The sequence below is a fragment of the Danio rerio genome, chromosome 25 (genome assembly GCF_052040795.2).
Source record: "Danio rerio strain M-AB ecotype USA chromosome 25, GRCz13ab, whole genome shotgun sequence".
NCBI lineage: Eukaryota > Metazoa > Chordata > Actinopteri > Cypriniformes > Danionidae > Danio > Danio rerio.
The window spans coordinates 6,665,228-6,691,022 of record NC_141045.1 but is presented as its reverse complement, the minus strand read 5'-3'; the positions used below and the strand labels follow the sequence as shown (position 1 = coordinate 6,691,022).

The following is a 25,795-nucleotide window of genomic DNA, read 5'->3' as shown; positions in this document are numbered from 1 at the left end:
ACGCAATCAAAAATGTTAATTTTAAAATCATACTTTAAGCTGAATGCTAGTATACTCCAACATAACTAGTGAAATATGTACAGTCCTTAAGGTAAAAACAAATCCATGAGGTCTTATATTGTATATTAGTGGTGTAACGCATCACAAATCTCACGGTTCAGATCACACAACGGTTTTTGAGTCACGGTTCAGACCATTATTCAGATCAGTGTTAAAAAAAAAAAAAAAAAAGGGAGGAGACAAATGTCATTTATACAACAATCTAACATATCGTACAACAGATCATATTTATTTTCAATGAATGATTCAACAATTCACACAGTAAACTGTTTCATTACAGGTGGACATCATTTTCGCCACCCATTGGTTACACAATGTAATTGCTACAACATTCACTGAGGTCAAGTTCCATTAAACAATGATTTTAATCTTTATCATGTTTATATCTAAACTATAAACTGTTCTCCGAGTACTTCTGTGTTGTTCAATTGTTTGTAACGAACTGAAAAAGTGTAAAAACGGAATCTGTCTCGATCAAATGCAGATTTGAATGCAGCGCTTAGAAGGATTAAAAAAGATGCAAATCATTATCATTTATCATTCATGTTGCGTGGGTTTGAACTGAGATCTCGATCTTATAATGTTTAATTGTGCAGCTTTACACTGACTGCATTAATGCAGGCTAAAACAGTGACAGAAAACCCCTTTAATTACTAACCTAAGAAAGCATTTAGGCCCCACCACAACTTTTTCTGTCATCGTTATATTTTTATAGTAAAGCTAAAATATTTTATACATGTGGGTTGAATGATACGGGAGGCGATCTCTCTGCAATTTTTATAAATGTTGGATTAACCTACAAGTTCAAAAAAGTTATTAATCCATTGGTCACACGCATTCTGAACCATGAGTTGTGCTCGGACAGACCACAGATCAACCGTGATATCCGTTACACCCCTAATACTATATATATATATATATATATATATATATATATATATATATATATATAATGTGTGTGTGTATTCAAATATTATTGATAGCTAGTATGTAATAATAAATGTATAAACATTTAAATTAGCACTAATTGTCAGTACCATAACGATAATAAACAGTGGAATAAGTATAAGTATTTATTTATTCTCTGATTTTTAAATTGGTTTATATTTTAAATATAACTATATTTTAAAAATTACAAAAGCTTGTTTATTTGTTTATTATGCTAGGTTTTTATAGTGTCTTCTGAGGTTTTTTTAATGTTCTTGCTGGGTTCGATGCATGTAATTTCTGCAATACAATCTACTGTGATGTTTTGAATGAAAAAATAAAGAAAACTGAAGTTACAAATATGTATATATATATATTGTTATACGTGTTAAAAAAGGAAACATTTAAAAATAATTAAAATTTATTACGCAAAGATCAAAATTGTATTTTTTTTTAATTCAAAATTTTACTTAAATAATAGTTTTAATATTAATAATAATTTTCAACGGTAGTTTTGAAAAATTATTGCAAAATTATTTACATAAGATATGGATCCTTTCATTTATTTTTTAATAAATAAAATTGTGTAATCAGTCACCTCAAGTCAACTGAAATTCGTCACTTAAAACAAAAACAGAAGTGTGCATCATCATCATCATCAGTGTCTGACCTTGTACCGCAGCTCGAGGCAGTTGAGAGAGTCTGGCGCGTGCGGATGGAAGATTTCTGGAAGGTATCTCAGAGCAAACGTGAAGTGAGCCGCCAGTTCACTGTCTCCGTGAACACTGTACTGAAGAGCCTTATTGAGGATAGAGTTCAACACCAGCGGCGTCAGCAGCTCACCGGGGGTCTGTCCACTGCCCAGCTGAACACACACACAAACACAAACACACACGTTTCTTTCTACTGTTGACCTCTGTTGATATTATTCTGACATTATTTAAAGTATGAAATGGTTACTCGTTTTCAACATTCCTTAAAATATCTTCTTTTGCGTTCAAATGAGAAATAAAGAGTGAGAGATTTTTGTTTTTGGGGTGAACCATGCATTTAAAGTCAGTGAACTTAAGGCTGCTGAGTCTTTATTTCAGTATGTTGATGTGCCTGCAACTGAAACTGAATATTAAGTAGGGGGTGGGACTTTGTTTGCACAAATTAACGGATGCTGAAGCATTAAACTGACATCAATAGGGAAGGACCACCACTGCAAATGTGGAAGCAAATGCTCAGACTTTGATTGAAGATTACCTAAACAAACAAGCTTTTTTCCGTTGGGTTAACTTTGAATGTAATAATTAAAAGTGGCACTGTCGCCTCACAGCAAGAAGTTCGCTGGTTCAAGCCTTGGCTGTGTCAGTTGGCATTTCTGTGTGGAGTTTGCATGTTCTCCCCGTATTCACGTGGGTTTCCTCTGGTTTCCCCCACAGTCCAAACACATGCGCTAGAGGTGAAGTGGGTGAACTAAATTGACCGCAGTGTATGCGTGTGTGAATGAGTGTATATGGATGTTTCCCAGTACTAGGTTGCAAATGGAAGGGTTTACACTGCGTAAAACATATGCTGGAATAGTTGGCGGTTCATTACGCGGTGGCGATCTCTGATAAATCAGAGACTAAGCCGAAGGATTGAATGAATTTTCAGACCTTTTCAAAGAGCTGATCGCTGAGAGAAAGAGCAAACTCTCCGTCCTCCATCAGCAGGAAGTGCCGGAGAGTCTGGAAATGCTTCTCCACAGCCAACTCCACGAAGAAATAATCCACCACAGCCTTATTGACCATAGACACGCTGAGAAAGAGAGGCATTTAAATTCATGCAAAATATTACAATATTTCAACAAAATTGTATACATTTTCTCTCTCTTGATTTGTATTTTATTTTAGATTTTATCCTTAATGTATACATTTGGGTGTACAATTTTTTGGACCATTATTGTACATTATTTTGTTAGATTGGATCCAGATTTGGCTTCAGTATTGACCTAATGTATATGCACTAATAGAATATTGTAACGCTTCCTTTAGAAAACATTCATTTAAATGAGAGATTTCTGGTGTATGTTGAGCACTTTACATTGTTTTGTTTTATTTCAACATTGAGCCAAGTTAACAAAATTGGTTAAAAAAATTTTTCAAATTAAAAGTATCACCACTTAAAAATAACTACACAAACAACAATGCATCCAACAGTATTTCATTGATCGTTTTCAACCCAATAACTTCCTTGAAACAATCAGTAGAAGCAGAAACAAGGCTTATATTTGATGAGCTGTGCGTGTGTGTGTGTGTGTCTTACTGTGTAATGAGTGGTGTGGTGACCGAGTGTTTCATTAGCACCGGCAGCGGCATCATCTCACTCTGCTGTACTGCGGTGGCATCAGTGGCGTGATGAAGAGACGGTTCCATGGACAGACCATTCGGGCCCCGAGTGACCTGAAGCAGAGGCTCAGAGTCTGGAGCTGCAGCTACAAAACAAACACACACACACACACACACACACACACACACACAGCTTAGTTTAACATACACCGCACAAAATACTCTTCAAAGGACCAAGACAAATAGTAGATCAAAAGATATTTGAAAGAAGAAAGTTGAAAAACGGGTAACCATTGACTTCCATAGTTAAAAAAAGAAAAAGAAATAACAGATACTATGGAAGATAAATATTGCCACCCACCCAACCCCCCGGTCTTCAGTTTCCACGCAACATAAAATTGATCACAAAAGAAGATATTTTGAAGAAAGCTGAAAAAAAAGGGGTAACCATTGACTTCCATAGGAAAAAATAAATAAATAGGATAAAACTATGGAAGTCAATGGTTACTTGTTTTTTCAGCTTTCTTTAAAATATCTTCTTTTGTGATTAACAAACGTTTGTCTGCCATAGTAAAAAGTAAAAAAGATATTATGGAAGACACGTTTGTTGATCACAAAAGAAGATATTTTATAAAAAGTTGAAAAACAGGTAACCACTGACTTTCATAGTAAAAAAAAAAAAAAAAAACAGATACCATGAAAGTCAATGGTTACAGGTTTCCAACATTTTTCAAAATTTCTTCTTTTGTGGTCAGCTAAAAAAAGAAAATCATAAAGGTTTGAAACAAGTAAAGGGGAGTAAGTGATGACAATTTTCATTTTTGGCCCCTTAAAGGAAAAAAGCATAACATTATTTCCAAATGAAAAAAATGTATGAATAAATCCAGAAATTGACATTTTAACATTTTCATTTGTTGTAATTAAAAATCAGGGTTATTGCAGCAAATATTAATTTCTTAACTCTTGTTAGAACTGCAGTTGTGTGTCTAACGTCTGGAATCATAGCATTTTTTTTATTAAGTTGTAAATCAAATGCTCTATATGACAATGTTTCATCTTACATTGAGAGTTAGTAGTTCACAGACTTCAACAAAAAACTCCTGTTTACTCAAACACATAACTATAAATCAAAAGTCAGATATACACACACAGCACAGAGGCTCAGGATGGTCTGGTACTCACTCATCAGGCTGTATGAGTCCTGGTAGTGCTCCACCTGATACTGGCAGGCCAGGCTGAGCAGATAGTGGTCTTCTGGACTCTCTCGAGGAGACAAACCCAAGCCTAGAGCCCATGCAGCCAGACCCTCATCCAGACTGAAGAGATCAGTAGGGGGCGCTGTGGCACAACAAAACAAACAGCATTACAAATGTTTTCACAGACATATTAACAAAAGATATACAATATTACACGTACAGTGTGCAAAATGTAAAACCATGTAAAACATTTCATTAGAAGAGTTTTTGCATCTGAAGTCAATTTTTTTCCAGCTTTTTAAAAAACATTTTCTTTTTACCTTTATTAATGCAAATTATGCAGACAGTTTTTAATTATTTGCATTCTTTCACTTTTAAGTAATATATATTTCTATTTTTCTTTCTCCTTTAGTTATTTTTACATTATTTTAATATTTTTAATTTTAATAACTGAAGGTGTCTGAAAGCATTGCAAGAATGTTTGCTGAATGTCATGGTGTTCTCACCATGGGTGTCGATACCTGCTGGGTTTTCTGTGTCTTGTGATGCTTTTTCAGAATTGGCTGGTTGTTGGTCACCATACAAACTCCCTGGCACCATCCCACCAACCACACATCCCATGCCCAGCGCTGAGTCTGATGAATGCCCGTAGGCACTGCTGTAAAGAGAGCTGGGTCGAGTGCTCTTAATCCCACTGACCACACACCCAGTTCCCAAGCTGGACTGAGAGGAATGTCCATATTCACTGCCGGGTATTGGAGATAGCTGTGGGTTCACGCCTGACACAACACATCCTGCTGTTAGTGTGGAGTCAGACGCATGCCCAAAAGCACTGCCAGGCAATAGAGTGGGCATATGGGTGGCATTGGGTATTACGCAACCCATTTTAAGGGTGCTGTCAGAAGAGTGACCGTATTTACTCCAACGTGGACGAGAGGAGGCGACATCTGATACAAACTCACCCACCTTTATATGGGCATCAGAGGCATGGCCATGAATATTAGCAGTAGGAGTGGTTGTGGTTACCTCAGAAACGTGTTCACCAACCCTTATATGGGCGTCAGAGGCATGGCCATGGATGTTAGCAGTAGGAATATGAGTGGTTACCTCAGAAACGTGTTCGCCAACCCTTATATGGGCGTCAGAGGCGTGGCCATGGATGTTAGCCGTAGGAATATGAGTGGTCACCTCAGAAACGTGTTCGCCAACCCTTATATGGGCGTCAGAGGCGTGGCCATGGATGTTAGCCGTAGGAATATGAGTGGTTACCTCAGAAACGTGTTCGCCAACCCTTATATGGGCGTCAGAGGCGTGGCCATGGATGTTAGCAGTAGGAATATGAGTGGTCACCTCAGAAACGTGTTCGCCAACCCTTATATGGGCATCAGAGGCGTGGCCATGGATGTTAGCAGTAGGAATATGAGTGGTTACTTCAGAAACATGTTCGCCAACCCTTATATGGGCGTCAGAGGCGTGGCCATGAATGTTAGCAGTAGGAATGGGAGTTGTTACCTCAGAAATGTGTTCACCCACCATTATATGGGTGTCAGAGGCGTGGCCATGAATGTTAGCAGTAGGAATGGGAGTTGTTACCTCAGAAATGTGTTCACCAACCCTTATATGGGTGTCAGAGGCGTGGCCATGAATATTAGGGGTGGGGATGGAAGTCGTCGCTTCAGAAATGTTTTGTTCAACCCTTGTATGGGTGTCAGAGGCATGGCCATGGATATTAGGAGTTGGAAGAGAAGTGGTTACCTCAGAAACGTGTTCGCCAAGCCTAATATGGGTGCCAGAGGTGTGGCCATGAATATCAGAAGTAAATAGAGCAGTGGCTACCTCTGAAACATGTTCACCAACCCTTATATTGGCATCAGATGCGTGGCTATGAACATCAGAGGAGGACAAAGACGCAATCAGTGCCGGATCCTGATCGGCGGTGTTATTCCTCATAAGAGTATCAGACTGTGACTCATGGAAGCTGATGAGAGGAGACACAGATTGTTCTTGCTCTGGCTGAGAACAGTGAGAGGTCTGGCTGACACTCTCGCAGGACTTGGCTTCATCTGTTGGCTCCTGGGTGGCTTGCTTTGGCTCTGAACCTGCGCTGGCCGCCGAGGGCTCTGTTCCCGTCGCTTGTTTTTCTGTACACCGGCTCTCGCTCTCTGCTTCACATGTGCTCTCTTGAGTGGTCTGGGTTGAAGTGTTTGACTCAGAGTGAACCGGGCCCATGATCCGCCCCGAGGCAGTGGAGTCTCCCAGCTGAACGGAGCTCTGTGAAGGGTGTCCATGAACACTAGCTTTTGGTTGACCTACCAGCCCCTCTGGAATGAACTGACCTAACGGAAAGCTGGAATTGGATGCCTGTCCAAATTCACTAGGCAATGGGAAGGACTCCAAGACTTCCGAAACATGTTCTCCGAGCTGTATGTGGGAAGCTGATGGATGTGGCACACTTGGGTTGGGTTCCTGAGAAATCGGCAACAGGTTGGATCCAATATCATGGAGTGCCTGGGTCACGGCACCACTTTTAGGGCTGTGTGGAGGCTTGGGGAGGAAGTCAGCGGTGTCAATTCCTTCTGATATTACAGCTTGACTTATTGCAGGAGGGCAGGGAGAAGCAGAGGATTCTGGCACTGGAGGATGTCCAGTTTGTGGTTCACTTAGATTCTGCTGTTCAGTGAGCTGTGGTAAAAAAATATGATCAGTTTAGGTTGATTTAATGACATTATAGGTGTGTATATGTAAAAAAAAAAAACAGCATACTAGTTGTTTAGGCTGCTGAATGTGAGGTGTTTCCAGAAGAGGGTCGTCCTTTCCCAAACTAAACTTCATTTCCAAAAGAGCCTGAACATAAATAATTTCATAGACTTCAAAATGGTAAATCAAACTTAAATCCTTTGCTAACACATGATTACTAACAGAAATATTAACTGGCAAACATTTGAAAATTTTAATTATAAATGTATACAAACTAATATTTGATAAAACGCATAACTACACAAAAAATATTAAATAAAAACACACACACACACACACACACACACACACACACACACACACACACACACATACATACATACATTATATCAAATATTATGCATGCATGTATATATATACATGTATATCAGAGAATCACTCGATGATCACATTTTATAACTCGATCTGTACTCGCTAATTTGGCCAATCTTATGAACCAATCACAATTGTTTGTTTATGAGTATTGCTGCAACAATGAATTGATTAAAATCGATTACTGAAAGCGTTGGCAACAAACTTCATAATCGTTCTGTTGTGTCGCGTGACGCAGAGCTGTTTGATTATTAAAAAAAAAAAAAAAAAACTTTAGTTGAGCACGGCATTCTGAGTCAGCATTCTGACTCTCTCGCGGAGTTTGGTGCTTCATAGACAGGACGGAGAAAAAAATAACAAGCAGAAGTAACGTTAGAGGAAAGATACATGGCGAAGGCAGAGAAATCTATGTAAATTACTACAGAATCCTACTTTTGTTCCGTTTTAAAGTGAGGCACGTAATATCCCTGCTGCTGGTGTTTTTACTTGTTATGCAGCTTGACGTGAAAAATTCAAACTGAGCTTTAGTGCGTTGGCTGGCGCTGAGCCAGAGAAAGACGTGTCATATGATTACAAATATACAGTGTTTAAACCACCCAATGCTTATTTTATGTTTCAGACATGTAAATACACACAAGTACAAGTAAAACAATACATTTAGAGTTTGTAAAACACACAAAAAAAGTTTATGGAAGTTTAACAATCCATTGAAATATAATTTGCAGATGTGTATTATCAGATACACATAGTGAAAGTATCAATAAAGTTCAATCTATTCTTCTCCCAGCTGGCCAGCCACTTGCTTGCATGCATTTTGGAAGTAACTGGTGAATGTACATGCTGAATATTGCGTATTCTGCTTTCATGAATGAGGCATGCGAGTAAACATGGCGACGCTTATCTTACGTTATAGATCACAATCATTTATTTGTCTTTTAAACAACAAAAAACACCCACTTTTAGTTTTCATATTAAAACGGCAAAGCATAATAAAAGAAATTCATCTGTTATACATCGCTATTGTGGCTGCAGTGTGTCACGTGACAAACATGACGCGTTGCCGTGAATCACAATCAACTTCACCACCACCAGTTTCCTTTTAGTAAAGAAGTAATGGATTTATATGTGCGCATTTTTACTTCTAATGCATCAAATATGCATTCCAAACTTCCTTGAGCCATGTTGAATTCTTCCATCATTTGCAATGTGTCCAAAAAGGAATTGGTACTCAGTATCGGCTGCAAAAATCTTGATCGGAGCATCCCTAATATATGGAAAATGGTTGTAAAATACCAATACACTGTAAAATAATACACTGCAAAACTTGAGGAAAAGACTAAATAAAATCAATAATATCTATTACTAATATAAGAAAAGAATCATTCCAGACTCTATGATAAAACTACAATAAGTGTGATATCGTACCTGTATGTTGTGCTGCTCTTTCTGCAGGAAACTGACTCTCTGCTCGTCAAGTTTCATCCTCTGCACTTTCCACATTGCTCTGAGCTCTCGTCTCGCAGCCGCTTCTGACAACTGACTGTACTGAGCGATCAGATCCATCCTGAACCACACACAAAACTGAATTTAATTAGAAATTCTCTTGATACTAAACTGATTTACATGCACAAAAGTGCAAAAAATCCTATTAATTCTCTTCACAGTGAAAAAAACAAATACAAATTAGAATAGAAAACAAAAGATTAATACAAATGAACCCTGCTCTCTTTATAAAATTGAAAACAGTTTTACATTTAATTGTTATATTATTCAAGCTTTATACTCCATCTAAATTTCAATTAAGAATGTTTAAACATGAGTCAAAAATACTTTTACATTACATAAAGCTTTAAATGCATCAAAATCAGCTCAGTATTGAGCTCACCCTCCCAGGATGCATTGCAAATGACAATCAAGTTCTACATATTCGTAAGCTTTAATACTGCGAACTACTTTTCATCAATGGTTTCACTTTTTTTTCAACTGATAGTCAATTTTCCTCTGGCTTTGTCTAAGGCATATGATTTACGCCTTTGTATTCCAGCATATGTTTTAAGCAGCGGATGCTCTTCTAGCTGCAGCCCAGCACTGGGAAACACCCCCACACACTTACATACTACGAGCAATTTAGTTTATTTCCTTCACCTATAATGCATGTGTTTGAGTTGGGGGGGAAACCGGAGCACCCGGAGAAAACCCACACCAACATGGGGAGAACATGCAAACTTCACACAGAAATGCCAACCGGCCTAGCTAGGACTCGAACCAGCAACTTCCTAGCTGTGAGGCATAGTCATGTAATTCGCAATTTAAAAAGATTCATTCAGAATCTTGTACCTTTGCATTTTTATTCTTAAATGTTTGCTCCGAATCTGCTGTTGTAATGTTATGATTGATTTGAAAGCAGCTCGTTTTGGTTGATGGCCTTCAAAACGCTTTACTGAGTGATTCCTGCGGTGAACACGAATGTGAAATAAACGTCCTGTGGGCGCTCACTGCTGCGCTCAATAGCCTCAGTGCTAATCTGTCAGCTTTTTTAGCATTACTGTATGCCGCCCACCGTGCCTGGCGCTCCAGCTGCTCCTCGAGGGCCTGCAGCCTCTGCTCTCGGTCTCGGAGTTCTCGTGCGTAACTGAAATCATCTTCCTGCTCCTTCCGTCTTGCGGTGCTACGCCACTGAAAAACACATCCAAATGAGAAATTAAACAGGGTATTGCAGGTTTCTAAAACCTATATTTAAGACCTACACTATCTGACAAAAGTCTTGTTGTCAATCCCAGTTGTGAGAGCAACATATAACTTGATCATTTGGAAAAGTAATCGAAGGTTTTGCAAATGAATCATCTGTTGAACTACATGCCAATCATCACAAATCCTGAGGAAGACATATCGGAACCCCTTATGGATCCAAGATTTTCACAAAAATCAGTCAAGTTTGGTGAAGGAAAAATCATGGTTTAGCGTTAAATTCAGTGGGGGGGGTGAGAGATCTGCAGAGTGGATGGCAAAATCAACAGTACATTTACTCATACTTCAGGCTCCACATCAAAGTGCTACAGAATTGGCCAGCACAGTCACCAGACATAAACATTATTGAGCATGGCTGGGGTAAGATGAAGGAGGAGGCATTGAAGATGAATCTAAAGGATCTTGATGAACTCTGGGAGTCCTACAGGAACGCTTTCTTTGCCAGGCTTTTGTCAGAGTGTATATTTAAGACTTTTTAATACCACACAGAATGAGATTAATATTGTAGTTCAGAAAAAAAAAACACGCAACACAACTAAAGAACATCTTTAACACTGTTAATTATACATATAAAGTACGAAAACCCTCAACACATTATTATTAAAAAATATGATAAAATTCTTCTATTAGTTCCACCAAACTGCATTAACTCTAACAAAACATAATTTTCCGATGTCAATAAAAAAACGCCCTATTATTATTCTATATATAGCCTAAACATTATTCCACTAAAGATTATAAATGGACTTCGAGAAATTTGTTATAGCTGGTTAAACTGAATGCAGTGATTGAGTAAAACAAATTTGCTGAAATAATGAAAGAAAAACTTGTAAAGATACTCAGAAAAAGAAAAAAAAAAATTGTGTGAGGCTGATAACAGCAGCCAGAAGAGAAAATTTACTGTCCCACCCAAATGGTGCTGAATTAAAAATACCTAGCACAAGCGGTAATTAGTTTTTTATGCAAAGATTATAAAAGATTATTTAAAGATTGTATGCTTATACAGCAGGGAAAATAAGTATTAAACACATGTTTTTTTATTGAATTGTGTGTAATAACAATGGAATGACACAAGAAGTACTGAACTACTGAAACATATTTAATACTTTATATAAAAGTTTTTTTTATGAGGGCAGCTTGAAGACGCCTCTCATATAGAGAACGAAGTCGCATACATTGCTCAGGTGCGAGTTTCTATTGGACTCAAGTCAGGTGACTGTCCATTCTACAACTTGATTTTCTTTCTCTGAAAGCATTTGAGATTCATTGGCTGTGTTTTGGATCATTGTCTTGCTGGAATGTCCACTCTGGTTTCATCTTCATTATCCTGATTATGTGGATGGATGTTGGACTGAAGCAGCTGATATTCACTTACACTGATGAAGGGCAGACGGTTGCTGAATAACTACTAACTGAGAGATTTCAGCTGCTGTCTGGGCTTTCACTGCCTTTCTACACCTCCCTTTCTTCATGTGTTCAACACTTTTTTCTCTTTGTAGTTTCATTATATTACGCATAACTTCATTTGTAAACCAATAAGATTAGTTTTCTTTGCATATACAGATTTCTGTGATTGTTACCAACATCTGGTGAAAATTTCAAGTCTACAACACCTTTAGAAATTTGTTTTTTGAGAAAAATGGTGATGTGTTCAATATTCCTTTTCCAATTGCAAATACATATAAATATACATACTTTTTAAAATTAAAAATATTAAAAACATTCAAGGATTTAAGATGCCGATTGCCATTAAACACGTCATAACAGGCTTGTGAAAAGGGTCCATTAAGGACTTATTTTTATTATACTATGAAATTTAAAGACCCGCAGACACCCAGTTAAATATGCTGAGGGTTGGTTTTGGGACTGGAAATAATTAATTAATGCGCTCCTCTTACCTCCTGGTCGAGCTCCAGCTGCTGCTTCATCTCTTTGAATCGCTCCCTTTTCTGGGCCTCCTCTGCCAGACGCTGCGACACCTGGCGGCCTGCAGGGGGCGAGAGAGAGAACAGCGGGACGTCAGCGCTAATATTCATTCATTTGTCTCTGTGGGGAGCAGCAGCCGCACGCTGGATGCCCTGATGATTAATACTTGACCTCCACAAGGAGAACAGTTGTGTCCCCTCCTCATGTGGGGAGAAAAAAAAAACATGTTTTACTGTACAGTGTTGTTTTTAGGATTACTGATTTAATAGTACAATTTTATATAATAGTTTATATATACATATATATTTTTCTTAATAATTATTTCCCAAATTATGTTTAACAGAGCAAGACATTTTTTATAGTATGTCTGATAATATTTTTTCTTCTGGAGAAAGTCTTTCTTTTATTTCGGCTAGAATAAAAGCAGTTTTGAATAAAAAAAATTATTTTAAGGTCAAAATTATTAGCCCCCTTAAGCTACTGTTTTGATTGTCTACAGAACAAACCATCGTTATACAACTTGGCTAATTAGGCCTATTGGGGTAGTTAGGCAAGTCATCATAATGACTTGCCTAATTACTCCAGCTTGCCCAATTAACCTAATTAAGCCTTTAATAATCACTTTAAGCTGAATACTAGTATCCTGAAAAATGTCTAGCAAATGTAGTAAAATATGTCTTCATGGCAAAGATAAAAGTAAACAGTTATTATAAATTGGTTATTATAAATTAAGGGCGTCACTGGGTAGCACGATCGCCTCACATCAAGAAGGTCGCTGGCTCGAGCCTGGGTTTCCTCCGGGTGCTCCGGTTTCCCCCACCAGTCCAAAGACATGTGGTATAGTTGAACTGGGTAAGCTAAATTGTCCGTAGTGTATGTGTGTGAATGAGTGTTTGTTGGGCTGGAAGGGCATCTGCTGTGTAAAACATATGCTGGATAAGTTGGCGGTTCATTCCACTGTGGCGACCCCAGATTAATAAAGGGATTAAGCCAAAAAGGAAATGAATGAATGAAATTTAAACTATTAGGTTTAGAAATTTGTTGAAATTGGGGAAAAATATACGGGGGCAATTAATTCTGACTTTAATTGTCTAGAAAAAAAATAGTGGTGGGTCGTTATAGTGCTTTCATGTAAGAGTTTCCTGTAGTTTTGGGTGACTAACTGCAGTTCGGCAGTTCCACTTTCACTTATGAACATTTCATTCATGCCCCCGTGACAAACTGGGGTGTTAGACGCAAATAAGTATTAAGAACTGGTGAGAGTGTTATGAAATTTAATAACGCACACCAAATGGAAAGCAAAAAAACTTCCGCATTTTGCGATGTGTGTGTGGTCCTTTACTGACAACTGCGTGTGTGGATCTTGTCGGAAAAATAGGCGAAAAGTCCAATATGACGGTTATAGTTTGATTGCTGTGTTTACATCAGTAATGCCACTAATATCTGCATACTCCACATGTCTATTCATGTAATATTTGCATACTCTCACATGTCATGTTTAGTTCAGTTATGACTTTAGTCGGATTGAGGTGATCAAAAAATCTTTGTTTGGAGCTTATGTAGGCCTACAGTTCAAAATTCATGTTTAACTGAATAAACAGTTAGTAAACACAAGTACATCTTATTGAACATCATTTATTTTCATCAACAATTATCATAGTAGAACAGTTTGGAAACAGGAGATGAGCCCCTGGTCTTATGCGCCACCTGGCTTGAGAAACTCGTTCTCAAAGACTTACTTTCAGTCATTATTTAAGGATTGTATTACATATATTACATTGGGTAGAATATTTCATATTCTGAATGCCTTCGGCAGAATTCAAATGAGCCATTTTAATCTAGATTAATTGCAAGATTACAGTGAGATTAATCTAAAAAAAAAATATCTATGCCCAGAAGAAAAAAAAAAAAAAAACACTTTACAATAGGGCTGCATGATATTGTAAAAATCGGACATTGCGATAATTAGTTTTTCTGCAATATATACTGCAATATGAATATGATTTCATCAGAGGATTTGAACAGCTGTTTTTGGAAAGACCTTTACCATTGCACACTTTGTAACTCTTTTAGGTTTAAGAGTTACTTTAACACTCATGTTTATTTTATTATAAAGATCAGATATTTTATGCAAACATTTTTTGTTTTTGACTACTAAAACTATTTGCCTTATTAATGTTAATAAATTAAAACAAGGTGGTTAAATAAAAAAATGGAGTGTTAAATATTCAATAATTATTGGTATCGAATGATATGAAACATGATCTAGTGATCATCTTTTTTAGCAATATCGCCCAGCCCTAATACATAATATACAATACAATATTTAAGCACATTTTATTTTGATTAGTTTTAGTTATTTCAGCACTAGATTATATTTTTGCTTTATAATTTGTCTTTTAAATGATCAAATATAATTAATAAAATATTTATAAAATATATCATTCTTATTTTAATACATTAATAAAAACAATGTCATCCATGAATATAACATTAAAAATTAAATCAACATCAAATGTATAATCCCATTCCATGAAAAATAAAAATTGCACATTTTGATTTCATGATGACAATAACATCAGCCAGTTATGTTTAAAAGCAGACAGTATAAGCAGCAAATCGGTTTCTTACCGAATGCCTCACTCCAGCAGCAGGCCTGTAGGGTGTCCCATTTCTCATTTCACAATTCAGAAGGGTGCAATTTGGGACAGAGCCTATGATGAAAGTCAAGTCTGGCTACGCAAGACTAATTTGGCCCAGACAGAAGCTGCTAACAGCATCAGGTGTGTGTGTGTGTGTGTGTGTGTGTGTGTGTGTGTGTGTGTGGGTTTGAGGGGACAGATTTCTGACCTCTGATTCTCTCCAGGGTTTTGGCCGCTGACTCTCTGACCTGGTTAATGAGCTCCTGTCGGGCCTGTTCAGTCCGCGCGGCCTGACAAAAAATAAAATACTAGTTAGAGAGAGAAAGAATAAAAATGAAGGAAGACAGACTTGAGCGTGAAACAATAAAGCAGATTTTTAACCCAGGTCACGGTGTCCTGATGAAACTGGGTTAATGGACCGGCTTTTAAAATCTCATCTGTTGCCATGCCAACAGTACCAGCTTTGATGCAGTACTGGCTCTCTGATTGGAGCGAACGTTTCATAGACATAACACACTTAACCTGGATTAGCCATTTTGATATAAGCATACTGAGCAAATTAAAACTACAAATTGCAAATTAGGAAGGACGTTGACTCAGTGGTTAACAGTCACCTCACAGCAAAAAGGTCGCTGGTTCGAGCCTCGGCTAAGTCAGTTGGCATTTCTGTGCTAAGTTTGAATGTTCTCCCCGTGTTGGTGTGGGTTTCCTTCGGGCGCTCCGGTTTCCCCCAGAGTTCAAAGACATGCGCTGTAGGTGAATTGGAAAAACTAAATTGATTGTAGTGTATGAGCGTGTGTGTGTGTGTGTGAATGAGTGTGTATGGGTGTTTCCCAATACTGGGTTGCGGCTGGAAGAGCATCCGCTGCATAAAATATATGCTGGAATAATTGGTGGTTCATTGCACGTGGTAACCCCTGATAAATAAGAGACTAAGTTGAAGGAAAATGAATGAATGAAATAAAGAAGGACATAAATTGTATAAATACTCCCATATATGGCAAAAACACATTTCAGGCAAGTTAAAAAAAATAATATTTCATAAGACTACTGAAAACTTCTAATGAAAACTTCTTATTCTGAATCCCAAAATCAGCTCTTTGATAACACTCATGTTTCCTTTGATTAATATGGCTATGATGATGTATTCAACCCTACGAACATCCATCGTCGTGAAGAGGAAAAAATGTCAAGCGTATAACATCAGCTAATGGAAAGCCACTCATGTTGCAATAGTTATGCGCAAATATGTAATGGAAACCAATCAAAAAACAGATTCATTCAGAAAGAAAACAACACAGTGTTGCTTTGCGATGCTCGAATGTTTGTTTATTAGCAGTGTTTCTCTACAATGTTCCAAGAGGACCATCAACACTGCATGTTTTGGATGTCTACTTTGTCTGTCACACCCATTACAGGCCTTTCATTCATTCATTCATTCGTTCGTTTATTCGTTCATTAATTCATTCGTTCGTTCGTTTTGGCTTAGTCCCTCTGTTAATCAGGGGTCTCCACAGCGGGATGAACCACCAACTTATCCAGCATAGGTTTTACACAGCGGATGACTTTCCACCCGCAACCCAACACTGGAAAACACTATACACTTCTGCATTTACACACATACACTATGCCCAATGTTGCTTCTTCAATTCAACTACAGAGCATGAACTTGTGGTGAAAACAGGAGCACCTAAAGGAAACCCGCGCCAACACAGGGAGAAGATGCAAACTCCTCCAGGAACGGGGTTGAGAAACACTATATTAAAGCAACACTCCACTTTTTTGTTGTTGGAAATGCTCATTTTACAAATCTCTTATGGTTAAAAGGTTGACGAACCATTTTTGAATTAATTTCATGTTCCGGCGGGGTCACTTAGCTTAGCATAAATAATTGAATCAAATTAGACCATTAGCATTTCACTCAGAAAAAAAACATTCAAAATAAAGTAAAAAAAAAATATATTTTCCTTTTTAAATCTTCTGTAGTCGTTTAAAACAGATGAATAAATTAAACTTTAGTATTTTCTAGGCCAATATTTATAGGAACTACACTCTCACTGCGGTCGGTCTTATTACATGACATAACTACAACACTCGAATTTGGCGACGCAGTGGCGCAGTAAGTAGTGCTGTCGCCTCACAACATGAAAGTGTCTGGTTTGAGCTTTGGCTGGGTCAGTTGGCGTTTCTGTGTGGAGTTTGCATGTTCTCCCAGTGTTCTCTTGGGTTTCATTCGGGTGATCTGGTTTACCCCTCAGTCCAAAGACATGCGGTACAGGTGAATTGAGTTGGCTAAATTGTCCGTAGTGTATGAGTGTGTATCAATGTTTCCCAGAGATGGGTTGTGGCTGGAAGGGCATCCGCTGCGTAAAAACATATGCTGGATAAGTTGGCGGTTCACTCCACTGTGGTGACCCCAGATTAATAAAGGAACTAAGCTGAAAAGAAAATGAATGAATGAACGAACTTGAACAGGCTCCGTCTAACTGTCTTATAATTAATTTCACTACACAGTCAGTCTTTTTGCCCTTTCAATATGTCTTTTTTGACACTTGATAGCTTGATTTGATTTACACATCATTAAAACATTAAATACAAAACTGACAGGGAGCACAAATTACACCACCAAGCATGATGCAGTACCTGCTCCTCCCTGCTGATGGCGCTGTGTCTAGAGATAGTCTCCATTCGCCCCCGGTAAACGGCGCAGTCTCTTTCAATCTCCTCAACTTCCTGCAGAGAAAACGTCACAGCGATCCTGGGCACCGGGATGTCCGACCAAAAGATGTAGTGCTGTTAGACAGATGGAGATAGGCTGGTCTTAAACATCTTCAACAAATGCATGTTATTAGCCCCACTTTGAATTTAATTTTCTTTTTTAAATATTTCCCAAATGATGTTTAACAGTGCAAGGAAATTTTCACAGTATGTCTGATAATTTTTTTTCTTCTGGAGAAAGTCTGATTTGCTTTATTTCGGATAGAATAAAAGGTGTTTTTAATTTTACGTACATCATTTTCAGGACAAAAATTATTAGCCCCTTTAAGCTATATAGTTTTTCAATAGTCTACAGAACAAACTATCTTTATACAATAACTTGCCTAACTACCCAAAACTACCTAGTTAACCTAATTAACCTAGTTAAGCCTTTAAATGTCACTTTAAGCTGTATTCACCTTATTCTCTGTCGACGAGCGGGCGCTGCCATTTGAATCTTTTTGGCTCGAGACTTCCGGTCTCATTCCCTTCCATTCATTTTTTGATGTTAAAAACTGCTCATTTCGCTGTTTGATGTTGCAATTTGATATTTCCTTGTTATATTATTCTACTTGGTCTGTATAGTCATGCAAACATTTGTTTGTAGAGCAAGTAGTTTGACCGTTTTCTGCCGTTTATTATTCCTAGTCATTTCTCCCATAGGCGACTGAATCGGAAGTTCTAAGACAATCGCGAAAACAGGCGCACTTCCGCATTTTAGAATAAGGTCAATAGAAGTGTCTTGAAAAATATCCATTAAAATATTATTTACAGTCATCATGACAAAGATAAAATAAATCAGTTATTAGAGATGAATTATTAAAACTTATAAAAAACAAGAGCAGCTGACCAATCATAACAGTTGACATAAAAGGGGGAGGAGATTATAGACCTTGAATTGATTCAAATGAAAAGCATCAAAATAACTGCAAAATGATTATAATATTAAATCCACTTTTGGCCAGCGGAGAAATTAAAATGGTCATGCCAAACTGAGTCTGGTTCTCTCAAGGTTTTTTTTCTTCACTCTCCTATTGGTGAAGTTTTTTTCCCCTCTCCGCTGTCGCCACTGGCTTGCATGGTTCAGGATCTGAAAAGCTACTCATCGATGAATTTGCTCTTCAGTGTTTGGACTCTCAATAATGACTTCAAACCACACTGAACTGAGCTAAACTGAACTGAACTTAAAACACTAAAAACTGAACTACCCTGATCCAGTTACTATGACCATTTATGTAAAGCTGCTTGGACACAATCTACATTGTAAAAGCGCTATACAAATAAAGCTGAATTGAATATTCTGAGAAATGTGCTCTGGCCTTGGAGAATTCAATACATAATATTAGGATTTTAAAAGACCATATGACCTGCTCTTCAATCAGATATGTTTGATATGTTGTGATAGTTTGGAGTTTGAGGGTCACCTGTGGACAGCAGATTTTCAGCAGGTTAATAGTCTTCCCGCAGACGTAAACATCATTGGCGATGTGTTTGAGAAACACCGGCACGCAATCCTCTGCATCCCGTGAAATAAGTGTGTAGCCCTGCGTCCAGAAGTTCTTATCTGCAAGAGTTTGGCATAAATTACTTTAAGTCTCAGAGCTCGCAAAACTGCTAGACTGAGGTCCATTATGTTTATTTTAAAACATTTTTTAAATTATGTCGGGCTACCAAATTTAAACCCACTCTGCCTGTCTGGCTATCTTACTGAGAGGAAAAAATACAGCCTACTTTGGTACCAAGTTGATAAATAAAAACAAGAAAGACAGGTCTAACAAGTTTTCACATTATTTTTTTTCAGGGACAATTAAAATTCTAAAAATAAAATAAAATAATTATTAAAAATAAAAATAAAATAAAAAAATTTATATATATATATATATATATATATATATATATATATATGAATGCCGTATATTTTTTTACTTTTGTAAATAATGTCTTTCCTATTCAGGCCAATTATTTCAGGGTACCAAAAACCGAGTACCTGCCCGAAAGGTTTCTAGGCATTTTGAAATATTGTGAGCCCTAAGACCTATTACCAATGACGTAACCGCAGAAGTGAAAGGATTTTTCCAGCACTCTAAACATGATTCAACATTAAATGAAAGAACGGACACGCTCACCTCTGTAGGTAAGATAATCTTCATTGACCTCAATCATAAACTCTTTATACACGTCACGGAAGACGCCGCTGTACACCCAGTCTGAAACAAAACTACACACACATACACAGAGATTCAGTTTATTAGATGAGAAGTGTTTAGACTTTAATGCCATATTAGCTTCAATGGCTATTTTATGGTAAAACAGTTGGCTTTGGTTATGGTTTAAAAATAACATTTCTCTGGTCAAAAACAAATAACACATACAATAGAAATCTACAACAGCTTAAGATCTACTTTTGATAAAAATCCTGACCATTTTAAAAAGATTCAGATGCTCTGCTGTTTAAAATATAACTATACAATACTAATATATCATGTTTTTTTCATACATCATATAAACAACTACTATTTATTTATTAGAACCACAACAAAGTCAAATAGATTTGAAAAATGACTAATATTTCTAACGGTAAATAAAATGAGCAAGACAGAAAATTATTTATTTTGTATATAATAAATAATATTTATTTTGTATTTATTTTGTTTTCATTATATTTAATGAAATATAAATGGCTAATAATAATAATAATATGATAATAATAATAATAATAACATACATATATATATATATATATATATATATACATACATATATATATACATATATATATATATATACATATATATATACATATATATATATATACATATATATATATATATATATATATATATATATATATATATATATATATATATATATATATATATATATATATATATATATATATATATAATAAAAATAAAATTATCAATTATCAAAACCAAAAACAATTTTAAAAAAGGCTAATATTTGTAATTGTAAATATAATAAGACAGAAAATGTGCAAAAAATACCAATAATATTACATTTTATTTTGGCCTTAAAAAATTAAATGAATAATATTTATATAGAAATATATAAATAATAATAATATATAATTTAACAAAATATAAAATGGATTATAACAATAATATATAATATTAATAATATAAAAATCTATAATAATGGTAATAATAAATGAATTATTTGTCAGAACCACAACAAATCCAAAAAGATTAAAAATGACTAATATTTATAATTGTAAATAAAATAAGCAAGTCAGAAATGTGCACAAATACCAATAATAATAATACTGTTTATTTTGGCATTTACAAATATACAAAATGATTTTTTTAAATAAATACATAATAATAATAACATATAATTTATTAAAATATAAAATGGCTTACAATAATAATAATAATATATAATAATCTTTAATAATAATTTAACAATTTATCAGAACCACAACAAACCAAAAAGATTAAAACATGACAAATATTTACAATTGTAAAAAAAAAAGTCAGGAAATAAACAGAAATAGCAATAATAATATATTTTATTTTGCATTTCATTATTTATAATATAAAATCAATAATAATAATGCAATTCAACAAATTAAAAAATGGCTTATATTAATATATAATAATAAATTAATTATTTATCAGAACCAAAGCCGAAAAGAGTATAATACAATTTATTTAATATAAATATAACCTAAATATTATTTAAATGTAACCGTCACAAAAAAGATGCGTCAGTTTCAGCTCATTTCTGTGGTCATGTGCACGTAGAGACAAATCTGCTTAAAATGGCACAGGCCATCCAATTATGTTGGTAGGTAAATATAAGAGCATACAAATTTGCTACAACATGAAGGCGAGTAAATAACCGCAGAGAATTCGTATTATGCATGTAAATGTCAGCCAGATGCTCCAGTATCTTCAAAACCTTTTCAAAGTATTAGTCACTCTGCAAATATAGCATATTCAGACGCGCTCTGCACTTAAGTGACCTTCTTGAGTTGAGTAATAGAGAAATAAATAAAAAAGATGATCTTCTCACCGTGTGTACGGCTCACAGCTGCTCTTCAACAGAGACAGCAGCACCGGATGATTCTCATTACTGCAGTTACTCTGAGCTTCATTATACAGACACGACAGCAGCTTTACACCCTTAACACACACACACAGGCAATTATACAAACACCACTGCAACATGAAAACCTCTAAGCTGATGTTACTGACAGAAGTGTTTTTTACCACGGGAAATGTTGCTCGTCCCACACCGGCGATTCCATCCACACAACACAGTTCTGACAGATACCTGATCAACAGGGAGATGAAGCTGTAAGGAAGCTGATTTTCTTTTTATACACTACGTGCACGTATACAAGCCAAAAATCATTCATACCCACATCCAATTCTGACCTGGTTACTTTTATTTAACTGGAATTTATTTTGACCGGAAATGACACCAGCTTCTCCCAAAAGATAAGATGATGTACTAAAGGCAACAATATTTATTTTCCAGGTTTTATTGACATTTAAAACAACAACTTTTAGTCAGAATTTGATTTGGGTGTGAGTAATTGAGTTTGACAGTGTTTTTTAGTGTTACTAATACAGGCTTTGTTAAATGTGCCACTTAACTCATCCAATTAAACATTATGCATTTATTTTCATATATATTTCAATGTTGATCAAAAACAATTTGTTAAAAAGTGTCTTTTTAATACACACACACACACACACACACACACACACACACACACACATGCATACACGCATATTTATGTTGTTTATACACAAACACACTCTCTCATCGGCCACTTTATTAGATACACCTGTTCAACTGCTCGTTAATGCAAATCTTTAATCAGGCAATCACATGGCAACAACTCAATGCATTTGAGCATGTAGACATAGTCAAGACAATCAGCTAGATTAAACTGAGCATCAGAATGGGGAAGAAAGGTGATTAAAGTGACTTTGAATGTGGCATAGTTGTTAGACGGGCTGGTCTGCGAATTTCAGAACCTGCTGATTTATTGGGATTTTCACGCACAACCATCTCTAGGGTTTACAGAGAATATTCCAGAAAAAGAGTGTGGGGGATATTTATTTGACACACTTTGGGCCCATTGGTACCAATCGAGCATTGTGTCAACGCCACAGCCTACCTGAGAATTGTTGCTGACCATGTCCATGCCGTTATGACCACAGTGTACCCATCTTCTGATGGCTACTTCCAGCAGGAATGTGAATCATCTCAGACTGGTTTCTTGAACATGACAATGAATTCACTGTACTCAAATGGCCTCCACAGTCACCAGATCTCAATCCAATAGAGCTCCTTTAAGATGTAGTGGAACGGGAGATTTGCATCATGGATGTGCAGCCGACAAATCTGCAGCAACTGCGTGATGCTATCATGTCAATATGGAGCAAAATCTTTAAAGAAGATTTCCAGTACCTTGTTGAATCTCTGCCATGAAGGATTAATGCAGACCTAAACGCAAATGGGGTCCAACTCGGTACTAGTAAGGTGTACCTAATAAAGAGGCCGGTGAGTGTGAGCATATGTATAAATCTATTTGTGTGTGTGTGTGTGTGTGTGTGTGTGTGTGTGTATATATGTATATATATATATATATATATATATATATATATATATATATATATATATATATATATGTATGTATATATGTATATATATATATATATATATATATATATATATATATATATATATATATATATATATATATATATATATATATATATAGTACTGTAGAAAGAAAATTTATACTATTTTTAAATCCATTAAATAAAATGAACTATTAAATTCTATGTAAACTATGTAAATAATATTACTATTATTAACAGATAATAAGCCTTACCTTTTAAAATTACAATTAGATTAACATCCGAAATGTACTGATAAAATATAATTACTTTATAAAATTCTAAAATGTCATTATTATAAATTATATCAGACAATATTATGCACACATTAAATACCAATTTCAGATCTACTTACACTTTGGCCAAGAACTGATCTTATGGCTAGTTTTTAGCACTAAGGCTAAAGCACTTAGGTTTGCATTGAGAATGTTCTACATTTACATTTATTGATCTAAAAAACTAAAACACATTAAATTCCGTTTGTCATCGCATCATGTGTGTCAAGGAAGATTTACCTCAGCTGACGGCCCAGTTTGCGAAAATGACAGCCAATAGTGAGGAGACTAAGAGAAGCCGGAGTGCTCAACACACACGCTCTGTAGTAATGCAGGTAACGCCGCAGACCACCAGTGAAAGCCTGACACACAGAGAGACACGCAAGAATTGTTATAAAAAAAAAAGCATGAGGGACATGAAATTCGGCTTCAGTGAGAAACAGACGCATGCATCACCTGGAAGACGAGTCCCTTCTGACTGCCGCCGCTGAGGGAGAACCGGCTGAGACGCAGGTAGTGTGTGCCGTACTGTGCCAGTTCACTCAGCAGACGGGACACACTCTCTGGGGATGTCCCAGACACGCATATATCTGGACGGACATCGAACTGCACACTAGCCTAGAGCAGAGAGTCATACAACACTGTTGGTGATAAATTAAGACATTTATGTAATGTTCTATTAATACATGCCCCTTGTCTCACTGTGCTTAACTCAAGGTTTTACAAGGACTAAATATTTGCTTTCAGAAAAACCTGTAATATTTTGATGTTTAGAGTGGATGACATTTAATTTTGCAGTGGCTAAATAGTTTTCTGGGTGGTTAACATGTTGCTATGGAGTTACTAGGGTGTTCAGAGTTGTTAACATGCTTCTAAGCAGTTGTTAGGGTGTTCTGAGTGGTTGACATGTTTCTAAGCAGTTGTTAGGGTGTTCTGAGCGATTGACATGTTGCTATGGAGTTGTTAGGGTGTTCTGAGTGATTAACATGTTGCTATGGAGTTGTTAGGGTGTTCTGAGCGATTGACATATTGCTATGGAGTTGTTAAGGTGTTCTGAGTGATTGACATGTTGCTATGGAGTTGTCAGGGTGTTCTGAGTGATTGACATGTTGCTATGGAGTTGTCAGGGTGTTCTGAGTGATTAACATGTTGTTATGGAGTTGTTATGGTGTTCTGAGTGGTTGACATGTTTCTAAGCAGTTGTTAGGGTGTTCTGAGTGATTAACATGTTGCTATGGAGTTGTTAAGGTGTTCTGAGTGATTGACATGTTGCTATGGAGTTGTCAGGGTGTTCTGAGTGATTGACATGTTGCTATGGAGTTGTCAGGGTGTTCTGAGTGATTAACATGTTGTTATGGAGTTGTTATGGTGTTCTGAGTGGTTGACATGTTTCTAAGCAGTTGTTAGGGTGTTCTGAGTGATTAACATGTTGCTATGGAGTTGTCAGGGTGTTCTGAGTGATTAACATGTTGTTATGGAGTTGTTATGGTGTTCCGAGTGGTTGACATGTTTCTAAGCAGTTGTTAGGGTGTTCTGAGTGATTAACATGTTGCTATGGAGTTGTCAGGGTGTTCTGAGTGATTAACATGTTGTTATGGAGTTGTTATGGTGTTCTGAGTGGTTGACATGTTTCTAAGCAGTTGTTAGGGTGTTCTGAGTGATTAACATGTTGCTATGGAGTTGTCAGGGTGTTCTGAGTGATTAACATGTTGTTATGGAGTTGTTATGGTGTTCCGAGTGGTTGACATGTTTCTAAGCAGTTGTTAGGGTGTTCTGAGTGATTGACATGTTGCTATGGAGTTGTTATGGTGTTCTGAGTGGTTGACATGTTTCTAAGCAGTTGTTAGGGTGTTCTGAGTGATTAAGATGTTGCTATGGATTTTTAGGGTGTTCTGAGTGGTTGACATGTTGCTATGGAGTTGTTAGGGTGTTCTGAGTGCTGGGCATGTTTCTAAGCAGTTGTTAGGGTGTTCTGAGAGATTGACATGTTGCTAAGCAGTTGTTAGGGTGTTCTGAGTAATAGGCATGTTGCTAAGCAGGTGTAAGTGGTTGCTAGTGTTTAACATGCCAGTTTTTAACATGTTGCTAAGCAGTTGTTAGGATGTTCTGAGTGATTACCGTGTTGCTAAGCAGTTGTTAGGGTGTTCTGAGTGATTAGCGTGTTGCTAAGCAGTTGTTAGGGTGTTCTGAGTGATTAGCGTGTTGCTAAGCAGTTGTTTGTGT

The 25,795-nt window shown here is 36.4% G+C and overlaps 1 protein-coding gene across 4 annotated transcripts in view; it reads right to left on the bottom strand.

Moving 5' to 3' along the window:
* Positions 1-25,795, bottom strand: part of tubgcp6 (tubulin gamma complex component 6) — a 35,898-nt gene that overhangs the window by 4,121 nt on the left and 5,982 nt on the right. The window contains exons 5-22 of one of the 4 annotated variants that reach the window (XR_015525907.1): positions 24,029-24,190; positions 23,813-23,934; positions 21,873-21,936; positions 21,676-21,785; positions 19,767-19,858; positions 19,065-19,204; positions 17,527-17,676; positions 15,092-15,173; positions 12,214-12,302; positions 10,128-10,243; positions 8,993-9,131; positions 7,262-7,342; positions 6,032-7,180; positions 5,005-5,870; positions 4,485-4,640; positions 3,280-3,448; positions 2,631-2,772; positions 1,658-1,852 (exon numbers count right to left, since the gene is read on the bottom strand). Coding sequence is in view for 3 of the 4 variants with exons in the window: in XM_087311346.1 (XP_087167472.1) it covers positions 1,658-1,852; positions 2,631-2,772; positions 3,280-3,448; positions 4,485-4,640; positions 5,005-7,180; positions 7,262-7,342; positions 8,993-9,131; positions 10,128-10,243; positions 12,214-12,302; positions 15,092-15,173; positions 17,527-17,676; positions 19,065-19,204; positions 19,767-19,858; positions 21,676-21,785; positions 21,873-21,936; positions 23,813-23,934; positions 24,029-24,190 (4,185 nt within the window). In the remaining variant the exon portion in view is untranslated. Of the gene's footprint in view, positions 1-1,657; positions 1,853-2,630; positions 2,773-3,279; positions 3,449-4,484; positions 4,641-5,004; positions 7,181-7,261; positions 7,343-8,992; positions 9,132-10,127; positions 10,244-12,213; positions 12,303-15,091; positions 15,174-17,526; positions 17,677-19,064; positions 19,205-19,766; positions 19,859-21,675; positions 21,786-21,872; positions 21,937-23,812; positions 23,935-24,028; positions 24,191-25,795 lie in introns of all 4 variants that reach the window. The other 3 variants (XM_087311348.1, XM_087311346.1, XM_087311347.1) reach the window with 3 other exon arrangements.